This window comes from Hemicordylus capensis, chromosome 3 (assembly GCF_027244095.1).
Source record: "Hemicordylus capensis ecotype Gifberg chromosome 3, rHemCap1.1.pri, whole genome shotgun sequence".
Taxonomy (NCBI): domain Eukaryota; kingdom Metazoa; phylum Chordata; class Lepidosauria; order Squamata; family Cordylidae; genus Hemicordylus; species Hemicordylus capensis.
Window position 1 is genome coordinate 320,558,099 of NC_069659.1, and position 18,509 is coordinate 320,576,607.

Below are 18,509 nucleotides of genomic sequence, written 5' to 3' on the forward strand. Positions count from 1 at the left end.
CACGACAAAATAAAAAATTAGTCACAGAATGCATAATTAATCTATAGAACTCACTGCCACAAGATGAGGTGCTAGCTTAGATGCTTGTAAAAGGCGATTAGACATACTTCTAAAGAACAGAGCAATAAACGTCTGTTCATCATGATGGCTAAATACAGCCTTCATAATCAGAGGCAATATACCACTGAACACCAGTTATTGGGGGGCAAACAGAGGAAAAGGGCTATTGCCCTTGTGCCCTGCTTGAGGCTTCTTGGAGCATCTGATTGTCCACTGTGGTAATGAGGATGCTGGCCTAGATAGACTTGTAATCTGATCCAGTGGCTTTCTTCTGTGTATATGGTCCAATGCCAAATTACAGGGAGGCCAGAGAAGGCCAGACCCTCAGCCACTACAAATTGGATCATTTTACTGAAAGAAATGGACATATCTTGGGTATCAGCCAAAGCTGATAGAAAACCCTTCTGGCCACTGTCTCAACCTGAGATACCAAGGAGATGTTTGGGTCCAGAAATACTCCCAGACTACATACCTGCTCTTACTGGGGGAGTGTAACCCCATCCAGAACAGGCAGATCTAAGCCATTTCCTAAGTTCTGACCTCCCACAATAAGTACCTCTGTCTTACTTGGATTCAGCTTCAGTTTATTCTCCCTAATCCAGCACATTACTGCCTCCAGGAGGGATTTAGGGATGTTAGGCCATTTCCTGATAAAGTTGACATGGAGAAATAGATTTGGGTGTCTTCAGGATATTGATAACACCCTGCACCAAATCTCCTGACGATCTCTCCCAGCGGTTTCATGTAGATGTTAAAAAGCATTGGAGACAGAATAGAGCCTTGTGGGACCCCATACAATAGCTTTCATTCTGAAGAGCAACAATCTCCAAGCGACACCATATGTAACCTACCCAAGAGGTAGGAGTGGAACCACTGCAAAGCAGTGCCTCCCTCCCACTTTCAACCCCTTCAGGCACTCCAGCAGGATACCATCATCGATGGTACTGAAAGCTGCCAATAGTTCCAAAAGAACCAACAGAGTTACACTCCCCCTGTCAATTACTAATTGGAGATCAGCCAACAGGCTGACCAAGGCCATCTCAACCCCACAGCCTGCTCAAAAGCTGGTTTGGAATGGGTCCAGAAAATCTTCTTCTTCCAAGACTGCTTGGAGCTGAAACACCACCACCCTCTCAAACACCTTGCCCAACCATGAAAGGTTGGAGTCAGGCTTATAATTGCCTGAGGGATCCAATGCAGGTTTCTTCAACAGTGGTTTCTTCTAATAATTGCCCCCTTGAGACAAGGAGGCATCCTGCCTTCCCTCAGAGAAGCATTAATGATCTTAACAAGACTCTCTCCAGTGACCGCTTGCTGGACTGTATGAGCCCTGTTGAGCAAGGATCAAGAGAGGAGAGGTAGTAAGATGAAGTGTCCCAAGCAGCTTGTCCACATCTTTGAGAGTCACAAACTGAAACTGATCCAGTTTAACCATACAAGGGGAGCTGCTGGACACTTCCACAGTTGACTCTGCAGTAACCGTAGAGTCTACTTCAGCTCAAATACGAGATATTTTATCTGCAAACAACTCATTAAAAACATCACAGTGGGTAACTGATGGATCCAAATTCTCATTCAAGGGAGGAAGGGCATCTACCAAGTACCAGCCTTTTCACAACCCTAGAGAACTCTGCTGGACATGAGCTTGCAGAAGCAATGCGGGCAGAAGAGAACTGCTTCCTTCCAGCATGCATTACCAGAACATACTGTAGATCTTCAAATCTGTTGGATTCAAGCCTAGTCTTTCTTCATTTGTGCTCTAGCTGTCTACCTTGCCACTTCAGCCCCTGTAGTTCTTCCATATGAATTTAGAAGCAGATTGGAGAGGGAGTTTAGGAGCAATTATGTCTACTGCCCTAGAAAGTTCATTATTCCAAGTCTGAACCAGGGCATTGACAGAATCGCTGACAGAGCCAACCTTAAAGCTTCCCAAGCCTTCTTGGAATCCTATTGGATCCAATGGTCTTTTTGAGGGGACCATCCTAATAGGTTCTTCACCCCTGTGGAGGAAGGTTGTGGCTGTGAGTCCAACCTTAACCAGATGGTGGTCCATCCATGACTATGAGGAAATCACAGGAATCTCCACCCACAAAACACCATCCTGATCAGAACAAAAAACCTTTTGAAGTCTGAGGTGCTGATCTGGCTAAAACTGGGGGAAATCAGTTATTACTTATTTATAAATAAACCAAATATTACAAAGAAATCCTCTAGTGATCTGTCACCCAGAGGAAGCCCATAAGAATAAAGAAGTGAAAACATTACATAACAATAAAGATCTATATAAGATCTTTATAAGATATGCCTAATTTTGTGTATTCTTCAACAGCAGCACCCTTGAATAGAATTTCAAGTAAACAATTCTCATTATATTCCTTTTTAAATTATTTCTAACGACGAAGAACAGCCTTGATTCCAGCAGTGCTCCTGGATACGATTTCTGTGCCTCTTTAATTCTGGTGAGATTACGTTTCAGCTCATACTTAATTGACAAGGTCTGCCTTACCACTGCCATTTCCAGGGAGATGGGCTGCCCTCCTAGGTTTGATGAGACTGTGAGAGCTTTGGGAACTAGGTAAAGAATACTGGATGGAAATCGGTCCTGTTTTAGGGAGCTTGTAGTTTGTGCTGCTCCAGCTGCATCCTCTTTGTCATCTTCAGATTTGTGATCTTGACACTTCTATATAAATAAACCAACAAACAAAAACCAAGCAGTATGGCATATTCCTAATTGTGTTCTCATCATGTTATTCTCTTCCTGACTCCTTTTCATAGCATATGCTACCTAAACAAAGGAACTGTAGCAAAATATTATCAGCTTATATGTTCTGTCTTTTGTCTGCAAGGAGATAAAAGGTTTTGTATTGTTTCAAAAGTGTATGTCAAGAACCTAACTGCCTTTTCAGAGTTCTTAATACATCACTTTTAAACAGTACAAGATGGCAAAGATTGCCAGCAGCTTTACACAGAGCACTGTTTACAATAGTCATTTTATACCTGCCTTCTCAGAGCTGCATGTACTTAGAAGTAGCTTCCACTAAGGGGACCATGGGGACTTACTTCTGGGTAAATATAGTCAGGAGTTTAGGCCTGAGTTCAGAGCCACATAAATTGTTGCTACAATGCTGCACTGTGGTAAACAACAAGCCAGAAACAACTCTCATGCCTGTCAAGAAAGAGTTGCTTTCTTTTCTGTGGCAAAAAAGACACACATTTTTTTACTTACTAGTTGACTCTTCCTTACTTCCTCCTGCAAAATTTCTATGTAACTCAGCCTGGAATCTACCCATCTTTTGACCTGCTGCACTTTTGATCCACTATCCATACTGTACCAATCGAACGAAAGTCGTCACAAGGAGAGTTACCTAGTGACAGGTGACACTTGGAAAGGAGACCCGCTTTGGCTCCTATCCTGGATTACCAGAGAACAGCAGCTCTCATTCTTGTTTAGAAACAAACTGGCTTTTGTCAATGTGGCAGAAGCCTGAAAATAAAGATAGCATTGCTTTCAGGCAGAAACCTTAAAAGGTTCTATTCACCATAAAGACTCATACTGGTTCTCCTTTTTTTAAAAAAGCCATATTTTATTTTTCCTTCTGTTATGTATCTGAGGTTGATTCAGAGCACTAAAGAATTAACAATTGCTTTTTTGTCATTCAAAATTCAACCATCTGAATCTTGGCAAAATATATTGAAGGCCAGTAGCTGAGGGGCAGGGGATGTGCAGGGAAACTAGATGTAAAATTTTATAGAAAAATGTACTAAACGAAAACTAAATGTAAATATAGATTTCAAAGTGAATTCTGTTCTACAACATACATCATCTAAATCTCAACTTTATTCCAAGTCAACCCATTTATTAATGTCAGGATCCTTAAAATATACACTATTTTATTTCAAAAATCCATGTTATAAGCATGCTGGCTACAATCTAATACCGAGTAGAGCACACGTGCCTACTGAGTTCAGTTTGCTTTAGCATGCCTAACACCATATTAGAGTGTGGCCACTAAAAACTCCAGTAAGTGGAATGTAGTTCTATTTTGTTGTGCTATTAATATGATGTTTCAAGATGTAAGGGCAATTGCTATGTGGGCATCTATTTTGCCACACTCTCTGAAATAGCCTTGGTTTATGCATGCATTCTGTCAACATTTGTCTGATTTACAAATATGCTGGTTCATGCAATATCTTTTAAGGAATATTATTTCAAATACACCATGGCCCTAATCCAGCAACAGCAAACCATGTATGAAGGCAAGTTAGAAAGCAACTACCTGTAAAATTGGCAACCCTATCACAGTGTGACTTCTAAAAATTATGTGTTTATATCCTGCCTTCTCATATGTTCATATCTATCTATCTATCTATCTATCTATCTATCTATCTATACATACTCTAGGTGGTGTACAGATATATCAGAAACATGTGATATAAACTGCTATGTATGCATGTATGTATGCGATATAAGTACATTTTAAAAATCTCATCACTGTTATTTAATTTCACAAGGGAATGAATTATGAAAACATCTCCGAAATCCATTTAAAAGTTTCAGAAAAGAAAGATTGGCATATGAATACAACTCAAAAGCCTGTTTTTACAGTTTGCTTAATTTGTTTCACAAATGAATGCTGTCATCTACTGTATTGCCTTCATATACAAGTCATCTCTTAAATGTGGTTGCTGCTGGCAAGACCATAACATTAAACAATCTGGGGGAAAGTTACCTGTTGGGATGTATGACTGATTTCCAACCTGAAAATTGAAAATAAATAAATAAACACAACTTAAGCAATTGAAAGCACTAACCTACCAAAAATATTTCTTTGGTTAGCAGGGAAACTGCTTACATAAATGATGACTAATGCCATATTACCACTCAAAGTTGTGCTTCTCTGACTACATCGACTACTTCAAAGTAAATTCCATGGAATTCAATAGGACACTGTCAGGAAAGCATGTACAGGATTGTGGCTATGAAGGTGATCTAATTATTGGGACATGCAAGAATAAAGTAGAAACAAATTTCTTACCCATGGAAACTAAAGATCTTTCTCCATTTGTCTAGAGTTGATATTTTGCTGGATATCTCCTCTAGCTCAATTTGTTGGAAGTTGGGTGCATCACTGGATATCTCCTGGTCCATCTGTTCGCTGCACAAAATGAAACATAAAAACATGTGGTAAACATTAAAAATCAGGTTGGAAGCTCTCCGGCGCATTAAAAAGTCTCATCCTCTTTTAGATGAGAGTCCTCAGTTTACAAAGTGTTCTGATCTTAGGTTTAAATGGCAGGAACCTCACTCTTCTTTCTGTCTCCACTCTGCACTTATTGTAAACTCAATACTGTCACATTGCAATTAAACTTTCATTAGAGTTGGACATTGTCTGTGTTTTTCTGTCCATTGTATATACACAGTATAAATGTTTAATTTCAAACACAGATTTATATAAAAACAGGCTGCAATTACATATCTATTTCAGGGAAATCGGAATTTTTAAATAATGCATGGCATGAACCATGGTACAATACAGTAGGACTGACAGATTGCTTTTCATGCAGCAGGATGGGGTGGCAGTGTGCTTAAGGGTTAATGCTTGATTCTGTTTAAGTTGATAGCAGAATGCCTGGGGGAAGAGAATGAGACCCAGGTTTTATCCTGAACGAATGCCTGACAAATACATTTCCTGAAGATCTCCTTGCTGTAAACCCTAATATGCTTTCAAAAGGTAAGGTAGTGTTCTGTTTAGGAACTGCGAAACTTAAACTGAAGAGAAGCACTTGATCTTTGATGGACACCTGCTTATTAGCAGCTACTGTTGCTAGCTGAAGGTGAAATGACCAGATTCGTGGCACAGGTGGCTAAATCTGGGGAAGCTCAGGTGTTTCAGCTTTCAGGACTTAGGTAGTTGGTTATTTTAAAAAACAAAAACAAAACCCACCCTCAGTTTTGTGAGATTTAACAGCTTTGTGTGTATTACTGAAAATTCCTGTCTTCTGTTGAAGTTTCAGCTTAAGTAAAGCACTTTGTAAAAGCTTTAGCTCAGATTTTACCCTAACTGAAGCTGTGTTCTCATGCAGTGGTTACTTTTTCTGGTTGGTTGGTTGGTTGATTGATTGATTCCATCATTGACCTCAGAAGTGGGTGGCAGAGGAGTCTAGAGTCCCTCCTAAAACTGGCCAGGGTAGATGAACCCAACCCGAAAGATGATCAAGGCAAAAATGTCTGCGGTTGTAGTTGAGGATGCTTGATAGAGGATGAGGTGCAGCCCATTCTGTAAGACCCTGCAGCCAGCTTACAAAAGAAGAGCCCTGCTGGATCAGGCCCTAGGCCCATCCAGTCCAGCATCTGCTGGGGCACCCACCAGGTGCCCCTGAAAAACCCACAGGCAAGATATGAGGGCATGCCCTCTTTCTTGCTGTTGCTCCCCTGCAACTGGTATTCGGAGGCAACTTGCCTCTGAGGCTGGAGGTGGTCTATAGCCACCGGACTAGTAGCCATTTATAGACCTGTCCTCTATGAATTTGTCTAAGCCCCTTTTAACGAATCCCCTAGTTCTAATGTTGTGAGAGAGGGAGAAATTTTTCGCTCTGTCCATTCTCTCTACTCCATGCATAATTTTGTACACCTCTATCACATCTCCCTGTAGTCACCTCTTTTTCAGACCAAAAACCCCCAGATGCTGTAGCCTTGCTTCATAAGGTAGCTGTTCCAGGCTCCTGATCATCTTGGTTGACTCCTTCTGTACCTTTTCCAGTTCTACAATGTCCTGCATGTCAAATTGTTTAAAAGTGTTGTTTCAACAGTTTGTTTTATTTTGTCTTTGTTTTGAACCGCCTAGAGCAGAGTTTCTTAACCTTGGGCCCCCAGATGCTGTTGGACTACAACTCCCATCATCCTTAGCCACCAAGGCCATGTCTGGAGATGATGGGAGTTGCAGTCCAACAACATCTGGGGGCCCAAGGTTAAGAAACCCTGGCCTAGAGCCTTTAGAGTCATGCACTATATTAAACAAACAAACAAATAAATATGTTTGCAGAATGAATTTGTTACAGCATGGCCATTTGTGACACACCCACACAAGCCCATTCTCCAGCAGATATATCAGGAGATGCATCACACACCCCAATGTCTCCAGGGATTTCTATTATTTTCCTCCCCCAAGGCCCCCTTCCCTGACCCATGCTTGAGTAGTGATGTATAGGAAGAGGCTAGAGTCATTTATGATTTGCCCTTTTGGTTTTTGGTGATTTTAATCTATTTTTGTACCATTTGGGAGGGGAATGGGGGGGGGCTCTACCGATCTCTTAATTATTAATTGGCCTGTAATTGCCATTGAAATAATAGCTCACAGCATTCTCTGCAGGAAAAGCGCATTTAAAAACAGTTGCTGCAATGAACAATGGAAGAAACTGTTAACTGCTGTGGACTATAATGAGATTTCATGAGAAATGGAGTGATAAAGAAGGCAGCTGGAACTGGAGAGCCTAGTAAGACATGCAAAGGGGAAGGCTTTGGACAGTGAGAGAGAACAGACCGCTGTTGGAGCAAGCTGTGAAAGGAGCCCAAAATAGCTTTCTTTGAAGTGAATTCATTTTAATGTGGGAATTTTGCTCTGTCACTGCGAAGCTTTGGCTTGGCTCCAAAGAGCCATGGAGGGAAGAAGAAAATGTATTTGTGCTCTTCGGTGAGGACTTTGCGAGTGCTAGTGGAAGGCTTCTCACAGCGCAATTCCACAATGCACTAGGGGTTGTATTGCAATTTTTAAAAACACATGGTGAGTAATGAAGATACAAGCTGTAGCATACAGTGGGCCATTGATGGGTCCTAAAAGTAGCCTGGGCAAAGTCTTGCACAGCAAGATAACTTCTCTGATTTGATGCCGCTTTTCTCCTGCAATGTTCTCTGGCTAGGTGGAAACTAGCAACTCTTCCGTGAGTGGGAGTGGCTCCCTGCTAGTGGAAAGGCAACTCTGGATCCAAGCCATCGTGTTCAATTATGTAGAAAAGACTGTATTTCATAGGCTTGTTCACATGACTGCTGGCAGGGTAGGAGCAGCACCCAGCTTAGGTAGGAGAGCAGGGAGAACGATCATATGTGAGGTGGCAGCTGGGTAGGACGGCTTTTCCTGCTTCCTCGCTAAAATGCTGGGGATGGAATCTGGGTAGGGTGTGCTCATCCTACCTAGCTGCTGCCTCACTCATGATCATTCTCCCTGCTTCCTACCTTAATGCTTGCAAGCACACGATCAAGAATTGGGAGCGCACCCAGACTGGGTGCTTCTCCTACCCTACTGACAGTCGTGTGAACGAGCCGACTGTATGATCATGTTGCCATTTTTAACATCTCTGCACAGACTTGTAGTGAGAATGATCAGAAGCTAATATCTGCTGTAAATAATAGTATCAAATCAGTATTTCAGCTACACCTAGAATGACTGAATAAAAAGGAAGGCAGGGCTGCTTTACCTTCAATATTGGTACAAAAACAGATCCAATACAGTTTTTCTCGCCCTTGCCTGACAAGTCTCACCTGACAATTTGTTTGGCTTTGGATTCAGTCGCATCTTTCCATCTCCTTATGTATTACCATTTATTGGGCTGTTAGCCCCAGTTATATATGGGTACTGTGATCCTAAAGCTGGAAATTTGGAAGGGATTGACAGATATCTTCATGGGTCCGCAGATTCTGGCTGGCGTTGATAGACAGGTAGCCAGAATATATGACAACCAGGCCTCTGCCACCTCTTGTGTAATCCTGTACATGTTTGCGCAGAAGTATTCAGTGGGGCTTACTCCCAGGTAAGAGTGCATAGGGCTGCTATACACACTGACCTGGTAATAATGCTCTTTGAACTTAGTGGGATTTACTTCCAAGCAGACACATAGAATTGTACTGTCCCTTTACCTATAACACCTTGAACAGTTTGGGCCTGGGGTTTTAAGAGAACACCTTCTTTTCCATGAACCCCATTGTTTATTAAGATAATCTGGGCAGGTCTGCCTATGGTTGCCACCAGCTTGTCTGGTGGTGACTCAGGGTCGGGCCTTCTCTGTAGCTTTGGAATGCACTCCCTGCCAAAATAAGAACTTCAACATCCCTTACAGTTTTTTAAGATGCATCTGTTTAACAAGGCCTTTGATTATTTGCAGTGGTGCAACTAGGTAATTTTGGAGCCTGGACCTAATTGCTTTACCCCCACCCCCTGCAAGATAAATATCTTCTCCCTACACACACACACGGAATCTGGCTAGTAATTTTTTTTTTTGAAGACCCACTTGGTTATGCACGTTTAGACATTATGAAAGCACCTGCATAATACACAAACTGTAGCAAGCAAGGTCTCAAAGGAGGAATAGTATTCTTGTGGGTTTACAGAGAAAACAGAGGCATTCACCATCATTCTTGTCAATGTTTAAGTAGCAGTGACAAACACAAATGTACAGAGAAACACTTACCCCCGGACCTTGGGGACCCGGTCCATGGCCTCCAAGGTCCAGGGGGGCCTCCTGCTGCCACCCCACCCCACTGCTGCCCCGAACCGTGGTGCCGGAAACTTCAAGAATTCTAGCTGCGCCCTGTGTGTGGCCGGGGTGTGGGGTGTGTGTGGGTGAGCCAAGCAGGCCTCCCCCACCCCCATGGTGGTGGTGGTGCCATTGGCAGGTGGAGTGAGAGCGGCTGCTGGGCTTGACCATTCAACCAAGCGGCCCTTGAGAACTGTGGGGAAACTCCGTTGTACCTGCTCAGTGAGCAGGCAGAGCTTCCTTGCAGTTCTCAAGGGCCATTGGGCTTGACCATTTGGCTCAGCAGTCACTTCCTCTCCACCCAACGATGCTGCCACTGCCACCACGGGGGTGGGGAAGGGCTGTTCTGTGCACCCCCACACACCCCACACCCTGGCCACACACATGAGAATTCTCAAAGTTTCCGGCACAGCGGTTCATTGCAGCGGGACAGCCATGGGTTGGGGTGGGGGCAGGAGGTCTCCCTGGGCTTTTGTAAGCCCTCCTGGACCTTTTGGTGCCCTTCAGGTCTGGGCACCAAAATTATCTAAGTGCACCCCTGCAGATGCACTTTCCTTGTGATGAAAACTAGGCAATGGGCACCTTCTCCTCGACTATGCAGAATTAGTTCAAACAGATACAATTGTTCCAAGTCATTTTTAAAAACTATTGATCCCAGCTGAAGGTACATAAAAAGTACATAACTCTAACCCACACCTCTTACAGATATCAAATTTTGCATGGACAATCCTGCCACTAGAATCACTGCAGTTTTCACAATACAAATTTCTTTTGGCTCAGTAAAGTGAAATGGAGTGCATTAGAAAACATTGCATGGGCATTGCATCTGCAAATTCATATCCAGAAGAGTTGTCTAGGGTTGTGAGAGGGCTAATACAAGCTCACCACCCTCCTTGAATTTAGAACCATTAGTTACCCGCTGTGATACTTTTAATGATTTTTTTCGCAGACAACATCTTTTGAATTTGGGCTGAACTGGATTCTTCATTTAGGGCAGAGTCTGTTATGGAGGTATCCAGCAACTCCTCTTCTGTGGCCAGACTGGATCACTTTAGGTTTGTGACTCCTGAGGATGTGGGCAAGTTGAAACACTGTTCATCTACCATCTGCTCTCTTGACCCTTGCCCAACTTGGCTTTTATATGTATTAATCAGATTGTTGGAGAAGGTCCAACGACGACATGTTGGCCTTTAATTCCTTTCCCAATTCTCATCCCCTTAACTGCCCAATAAAAGTTGAACACAAATAGATTCCCCCCACCCCCGTTAATTAACTGGCGTGATGCTGCACCTCAGGCCTCAGGGGCCACGATCCCCTCAGGAACATTTCGCAGCCCGAGGCTACCAGCCCTACTCAGCATTGCGGGATCAGCTAACATGAGGGCTCCATGTCTCTCCTCCTCACAAACACACAGCAGCCACCCTCCCTGACTACAGTGTCGGTAACTAGCAGCAAGGTGGGAACAGCGTCCTCAATAAACTGGGCGTTCACAGGCTGCCGCTGCAATCTCTTGCTCACCCGCCGGTGTGTTCCAGCTAATCATGCATGTGCGGTGCCGACGCATGCGTCCACCCACCAGCCAATGAGAGCAGGACGGGGCAAGGACAGGGAAGGAGGAGCCGAGGCAAAAGGGTGGAGATGGGGAAAGGAGGGAGGGAGGGAGGGAGAGAGAGAGAGGAGGAATATGGTACAGAAGAAACGGAAGGATTCGGAATACCAAAGGAAGCCTGGGCGGGCTCTGGGGAGTCATGTCACGTGACTTGCCTCGGGGGGGGGCTTGAGGCAGCGGGCTGGGAGACAACTGTCTCCCCTTGCCCAATAGATGGTACGCCCATGTTTCCAATGACTCCCAGGCGGCAGCACAATCCAACACAGAATTAGGGCACGCCCAGTGGGGTTTATTATAAGAATTTCTTCAAAGTTCAAAAGAAGCCAGTGCAGCCCCCCCTCTATTCCCAATCTGTGAGCACCTCCTAAACTATTTCTAGTTCAAAAACAAAAAAGTAATAGGGAAGAGAAACAGCAAATGAATAGAAACTTAAAAGAAAGAGACAAAGAGCAAGGAGGGAAGGAAGGGTAGGAAAATAAGAGAAGGAAGAAAAAAAGAAGGTGCCTTGCGAAGTATGGATGAGATTATTTTCCTTCCCAAAGTATAATTGAGGACTGAGACATTTTCCTCTCATCTGTTTCTACAACTCAGCTCCTTATTAAATCCTCATATTTCCAAATGCACTAAAACCTAGTTTATACTGCACACTTCCCCCACTACTACGGCACAAAATGTGTCCAGCTGTATTTTTATTATTTATTTTATTGTTATATTATTTTGTTTCTTCACCAGCCATTTCACAGCTTTGTGTTTTTGAGGGGGGGGGAGGGTTGAAAAGAGGCTGGGACTTCATACCAGTCCAGGCCCTGCCCACCCCCCACCCACAAAAACACCCAGAAAGCAGATAATACGAGTTGCAAACTGAAAAACTACAATGGGTGGTTTGTATAACAACTTTGCTCAAACCACATCAATAGATGGAAAGGAAAACTGTATAGTTAACCTGTGCCACTAATTGAGTCATCTTGAACTGTAAGACCAGGGGTAATAGGGTTGCCATATTCTGACTTTCCAAATGCGGGTGCCTAATTTGCATATCACGTAAATTGGCTTGAAAATATTTTTGCATATGCAAATTAGCAGCTGTACTTTCCAGTTGACTTGTATTTGCTTGGGATATCTACCAACAATAGTTGGGGAAGACTTTGCCTGAACATTTCCCTTGACATATTAACAGCAGCAATAGAGCCAAAAATAAAATAAAATAAAATACACAGCTTTTTAATTAAGGCTGCAATTCTGTACACACTTATTTGAGAGAAGAGCTGATTGAAACCAATGGTGCTTACTTCTAAATAGGCATGCGTTTAAAACAAAGCCAAGAAAATCCTTAAACATTACAATACACAGCCTGGTAGGCAGGCAGTGATTTACATCCAAAGCAAGCTATCCTCTCAACTGTCTGAAAGAGATCTGCTACTGATAAAAAACAAAGGCAACATCCCTCCGGGGATTATTGTACTTGTCAAAGTGAAATCCTCTCATCGAGCCTTCTGTGCTACCTCTCTTAATCCAAGTCTAGTGGTTGAGCAGAATAGTGACTGCACGTTTTGCTCCATAACTCCACTTCTACAAGGAATAGAGCTTAGCTTTTTTATTTTATTTTAATGAAAACTGAAATCCGGGCAAATCCAGGTGGGCTAAGCAATCCAGGTGAGATTCTCAAAATCTGGGTGAAATTCGGAATTCCAGGGGGCATGGCAACTCTAAGGGGTAAGAGGTCTAAAACCTCTTAGGTACACTATATTAATGGGCATGGCAAGCACAGCATTTGTTAAATTATTTGGCTAACACAGAAGGTGATATTAGAAAAAAGTGTTAGAAGCTGTTTATATTATACAAAATAAAAGCATTTCTTTCAAAAGTTTTTGTTGCATTTATGAATGACTGCACAATACTTTTGACAAACTGTTGTATCAGAAGCACTTAAGAAAATGAAATGGTCATAAAATCAGGGCAAGGACTAAGATTCTGCTGCTCCTGGCTGTTTTTGTTTGGGGAAAGGGGGTTAGAATTCACAATGGGGAGATAAATACAGTCATCCCTTGCCAACCGCAAGGGTTCCGTGCAAAGAAAACCTCGGGGTTGGCAAACTCATGGTTGGTAAGGCTAAGAGTCTATGGGAATCAGGGGGTTAGCAGAACCATGGCCGCGAATGAATCACAGGGAAAAGGGAAAAAAGAAAAACCACTGAAAACCACTGAGTTGTGGATCAGGAGATATGGGAGATGGGGTTGGGATGGGTGGGCCGGGATGGGATGGGTGGGCCATCCCATATGTCTGGGATGGTGTTAGGGTTAGGGTGGGTGGGCTTGGGGGGGGGGCTATGGGGAAGAGGGGGTGCCTGCATCCTTCTCCTCTCCTCCTCCATGCAAATATGCTACACACTCCACATTCCAATCTTACTAAAAATGATTTCATTGCAGATTAAAGGTGCATTTATTGAGCAAAATGTCATCACCTTTCAGAAATCACATCTGCTTAGGTCCAGTGGCAGAGCCAAGTAAGCGGCGGCCTGTGTCCTGCCCTGCTGGCAGGCCCTCCAGTGACACCCCATGTGCGTGAGATCATGTGCACATGGGCGTTCATGGGCTCCGGAGAGCCCCAAGTGAGCATTCTCCATCTCATTTCCAGGCAGCGTTTGCTGACTGGCAGTGTTTATTCCCTTCTCTCTCCCTTGCAGGAGGGAGAGGAAGGGAAATAAATGCATGCAGGCAGCAAGCGCTGCCTGGAAATGAGATGGGGAGAGCTCGCATGGGCTATCTCGAGCCTGGGCCATGCCTCCCGTGCGCAAAAGGGACATGGGCAAAAGGGGCATCCACAGGCTCTGAAAAGCCCCGAGCGAGCTCTCCCAATGTCATTTCCAGGCAGCAAGCGTTGCCTGGAAAAGAGATTGGGAGGACTGGGGTGGGCCCTCTGGCAATCGAGCCACGCCCCCTTAGCGCATGACATCACATGCAACCCTGTCGCTCAGTGGTAGCTCCGCCTCTGCTTGAGTCTTGGTAGACAAGCCTGACTACAATAATCCAGTCGCATATGTACAAAACGATGGTAGACAAATCCGTGGTTGGTGAGGGATATCAGTACTGCAGTTATTGGAGCCTTTCCACTTAATTAATTTCTGAGTTGTCTTGAAAACCAGAAAGTCAGCTCCTTTGGTCTCTACAAGTCTCACTCACTCCCATGGCTCATGCCGCTTGCAGTCTCATGCTTGGCCTCGGAGGAGATTTCAATCCTTCTGTACTGTGCCTGGGGAGTCCAGAGTGCTGCTGCTGATCGGGACAGGGTAGGGTGGCACTGATGGTGGGGCGTGGCATGGCGGGGGGGGGGGGCAACAGGGTGGGTGGTGTGTGTGCTGGCCCACTCAGTGTCTCTGGCCTGGGCTTGGGAGGCTTCACTCTCTCACTACTGCCAGCCTGCCTTGGCAGCCTCACCCTCATTGCTGCTGTTGCTAAAGTCACTGGAGCAATGAGGCACCTTTCAAAGTAGTTATTCCCTTATATATAGCAGGGGGAAACCAACTGGCCCTCTCCAACCCCAGCACAGCATCCCTTCAGTGGCTGTTGTTGGTGTCTACCTTATGTTTCTTTTGAGATTGTGAGCCTTTTAGGATAGGGAATTGTCTTATTCATTATTCTGTGTAAATCGCTTTGCAAACTTCTGTTGAAAAGTGGTATATAAATATTGGTGGCAGTAGTAGGGCAGGCTGAACAGGAAGCAGCAGCAGCAGCAAACTGGAAGGGGCGGGAACAGCTCAAGGTGCATGCAAGCGTGCTGGCTGAGCTGGCCGGCGTGCTGGGAGTCAGAGGGAGGGTCACACGGTGCTCAGCTTGGCCTCCACAGAGAGATCGGGTGCACACGCTGCTGGGGCTACAACTGGCTAGCTTGCCACACTGGCTTTGGAAAGTCATGACTGCAGCCCAGCTGTAACAGGAGATTCCTTATGGTGGCAGTGGCCGGTGGGAGATCGGGCAGAGGGGCTGCAGCATTTGGGGTAGGTGGGTGGCAGAGACAGCAAGGACATGGACTTGTGCCCCGAAGTCCATTGTTAATGGTATAGGTAAAGTGTGCTGCCGAGTCGGTAAGTATTGACTCCTGGCGACCACAGAGCCCTGTGGTTGTCTTTGGTAGAATACAGGAGGGTTTACCATTGCCATCTCCCGTGCAGTATGCGATGATGCCTTTCAGCATCTTTCCTATATCGCTGCTGCCCAAGAAATACAATTTCATTGTCTGCACTACTGCTGGGAAGATATGATTGGCCATAACTTCCCTGAGCATGTACAGGCACTGTATGTTCTAAATCAGCTAAGGAGATTGAAGTGCATATCACTTTCTGGATCAGGAACTAAGAGGAAACAGATGTGCACCCTAATGCACAGTGGAATGTACATAAAGCAGATTAAAAGCAAAGAATGTGCTTCTTTGGTTTTAATGGCATGCACATTAGAATGTAAACTTGAATGTGTATCTTTTGCAACAATCTGACAGAACTAGTCATATATAAATATCTCTAAAGCACGATCAGAGCTGGATCAGGGTGCTAGTGAAATATATATGCATGCAAGAGTGTTCATTTAGCAATCTTCAGATGAAAACTCTCTCCTCCACTTAAATAAATTGAAAAGCTATTGCATGGCAAGGGATGCTCTTAAAATTTTGAAAAGCAAGCCACTTTCTCATACAAAAGATGTATTATCTATTTCACTGGAATCCACAAGTATGTAAAAACTACTAGCGCAATCTTATGCACATTTACTCAGACATAAGTCCCACTGAATTGTAAAGGACTTGTTCTCAAGTGATTGTGTGCAAGGTTGTAGTCTAAGGCTGCAATCCTAGTGTTTGCAGTTACTTGAGAGTAAGCCCCATTGAAATCAGTTAGATTTACTTCTGTGTATCCATGCACAGGATTGGGATACATGGGTCTCCAAGTCTGGGCAGCCCACATTCACAATATGTAGGTGAGGATAGTATAAATATTCCTCATTTCTTTTTCATTAATTAGCTTGCTCTACTTCCTTCACTGCCTAGAGAGGTCTCAGGTTGCAATTACTATAGCTATTAAAACTTCCTTTGTTGCTAGGTTTGCTTACCTCTTTTTCTCATTTACTCTTTTAATTTGCTTTTCCTTCGCACCATTCTGCCTCAGACAATGTCATCAGAATGTTTTGTCTCCAAGCTGCTGGTCAAAGATGAACTTCTGGTTTCATAGAAGAGCATAGCTGAATGCTTGCTTAAGCACTGCTGGCCATGTGCAGAGTTACTGCCCTCCTCTTGGTTTCTGTGGAAATGTCAACACTGAAAAAATGGCTTTTCCTGCCAGGCCTACAATAAGCCATGAAGTAATAGTAAACAACATTGTTTAAAATAGGTACTATCAGTTTACGTTTTCTTTCCTTCTGAAAAATTATTAGGTGCTGACTTTTGATATTTGCTGTGGTATATTTTCGGCCTCTGCTGCCAAGTCAGCTCCTATCCTATCTGAAACTGACAGAGAAATTATCTGCGCCGTGAGAAATCATGGATCATAGGCGGCACTTTAAGAGGTAAAGAAATGGGGGGTATTCTTCCCTCCTTGCCTCCTTCTACCCTCCCTGTGGACAGTTAGCCACCAATACCGTGCCCCATCCTGCCGTGGCAGTGGCAATTTTTATAGACAAAAGGGGGGGGGTGTTCCCTTGCGATCCCTCTCCCTGCGGCAGGAAAGAGGTTAATCTGCCCCTGTTCCTGCCACGTGGTCTTTGAGCAGAATAGAAAACTAGCCTAGAAAACTTACTGGAAGGTCTGGCTTCATAATAATTTAAAAAGACAGCATTTTCTAAAAGGAATTGAATTCCTCTTATTCCATTTTCTGAATAACTTTGAAAATGTCAAGCAAGCTCATACCTGCAACATGTCCCAATTTTCCCATTCACCTGAATGGGAATTAAGGGACATGTTGGCAGGTTTGTAAGCTTCATTCACAAGGTAAATAAACCAACAACATTGATTACCTCTATAATGATTTAATATATTGGAACGTTCTCTCCCCTACTAACAAACATCCGTTGCCATCTCTTTGCTCCCCCAGACTAGTTGTTCTAGACTAGAGTAACTCTTGGCTGGGTGTTTTCTCTGTGTGTGTGTGAGAGGTTTCAGTTCAAGGTAACAGTAAATCACAGACTTGATTAGTGTGCTGTATAAACTGAGTGTTTGGCATAGAACGTGTCCCAGAATCCTCTGCAATGCATAGTTTGTTCCATGGCAGACAAGTCAGTGTGGAATGTGCACTCCAACGGTAGCAATTTGGAAAAGTACTGTTTTGATACTAGCTGACCTGGCGCAGAGCATCTGTGCCCCTTGTTCTCCCTGTCTCCCCCCGCCTTCAGCCATTCTCCCCCCTCCCTTCAGACCCAGTTCGTTCTCCTCCCTTCAACCCCAGTTTGTCCTCCCCCCTCCCTTCAGCCCTGGTCCATTCTTCTTCCTCCAGCCCCAGTTTGTTCTCGCCTGCGGCCAGGCCAGCTGCTGCTTCCTCTTGCTGCCTGGCGGCCAGTCTGGCCAGTGCTTCCTCTTGCTGGCTGCTCGCCTTCCTTTCCCCCTCCCCTCACTCACAAATTCTCACTAGAGTTGCCACGCATGGGATTAGCCACGGGTGCGTCTTAGCAAATTATATATAGAGATAATAGGAAAAGGAGTGGAAGCAATGCTTATGACGTCTGTGTGCTAGAGCATCTTATGTTTCTTTTAGTGTCGATCTCCACTAAGTCTAAATTTTGATTCAATAGTCATACGTCTTCCCAGGGAACCGGCAGCCATGGTTTAATGACTGGGGTAAGGATCTCTTACAAAGAATTCTCAACACTGCCACCAAACCACTAATCCCAGACTCCCAGGATTCTTGAGGGAGAAGCCATGACTGGTATACATTTTGTAATGTAGGTTTGTCCTTGGAAGACAAAGGAATGCATAACAGGTCTGTACCCAAAGATGTGTGAAGTATCATGAGAATGGTGTACATTAACATCCGTCCACAATATTCTTCTTACATGGGAGTATAGTGAGGTAGGATGAAAATGAAGATGCACATAGATCTGCTTTGCCATGTATATACATCTTGGAAACTTGCTGTCAATTGCAGGAACTAGAAGTAAAAATAGCAAAGGACACAATGGGAGGAATGGCAGGGACACAACTGGCAGATAATTTCCTCACCAGCTAAACCAAATGGAACAATAAGATACTGAATAAGTATAAGGAGTTCCTACACAGATGTTTTCTTGTTCTCCTATTCTTTGTGCATGCTTCCCACTGACAGTCAATTGAAATGGTA

General features: G+C 44.1%; 1 protein-coding gene across 5 annotated transcripts in view; it reads right to left on the bottom strand.

Moving 5' to 3' along the window:
* MINDY4B (MINDY family member 4B) overlaps nucleotides 1–6,151 on the bottom strand; it is a 28,305-nt gene extending 22,154 nt beyond the window's left edge. Inside the window, exons 1-4 of one of the 5 annotated variants that reach the window (XM_053310861.1) lie at nucleotides 6,118–6,151; nucleotides 5,097–5,216; nucleotides 4,791–4,818; nucleotides 2,567–2,740 (exon numbers count right to left, since the gene is read on the bottom strand). In XM_053310861.1, the coding sequence (XP_053166836.1) occupies nucleotides 2,567–2,740; nucleotides 4,791–4,818; nucleotides 5,097–5,216; nucleotides 6,118–6,140 (345 nt within the window). In that variant the 5' untranslated portion in view covers nucleotides 6,141–6,151. Of the gene's footprint in view, nucleotides 1–2,566; nucleotides 2,741–4,790; nucleotides 4,819–5,096; nucleotides 5,217–5,607; nucleotides 5,815–5,862; nucleotides 5,914–6,005 lie in introns of those variants that run through there. The other 4 variants (XM_053310864.1, XM_053310865.1, XM_053310866.1 and 1 more) reach the window with 4 other exon arrangements.
* Nucleotides 6,152–18,509: the final 12,358 nt, after the last annotated feature.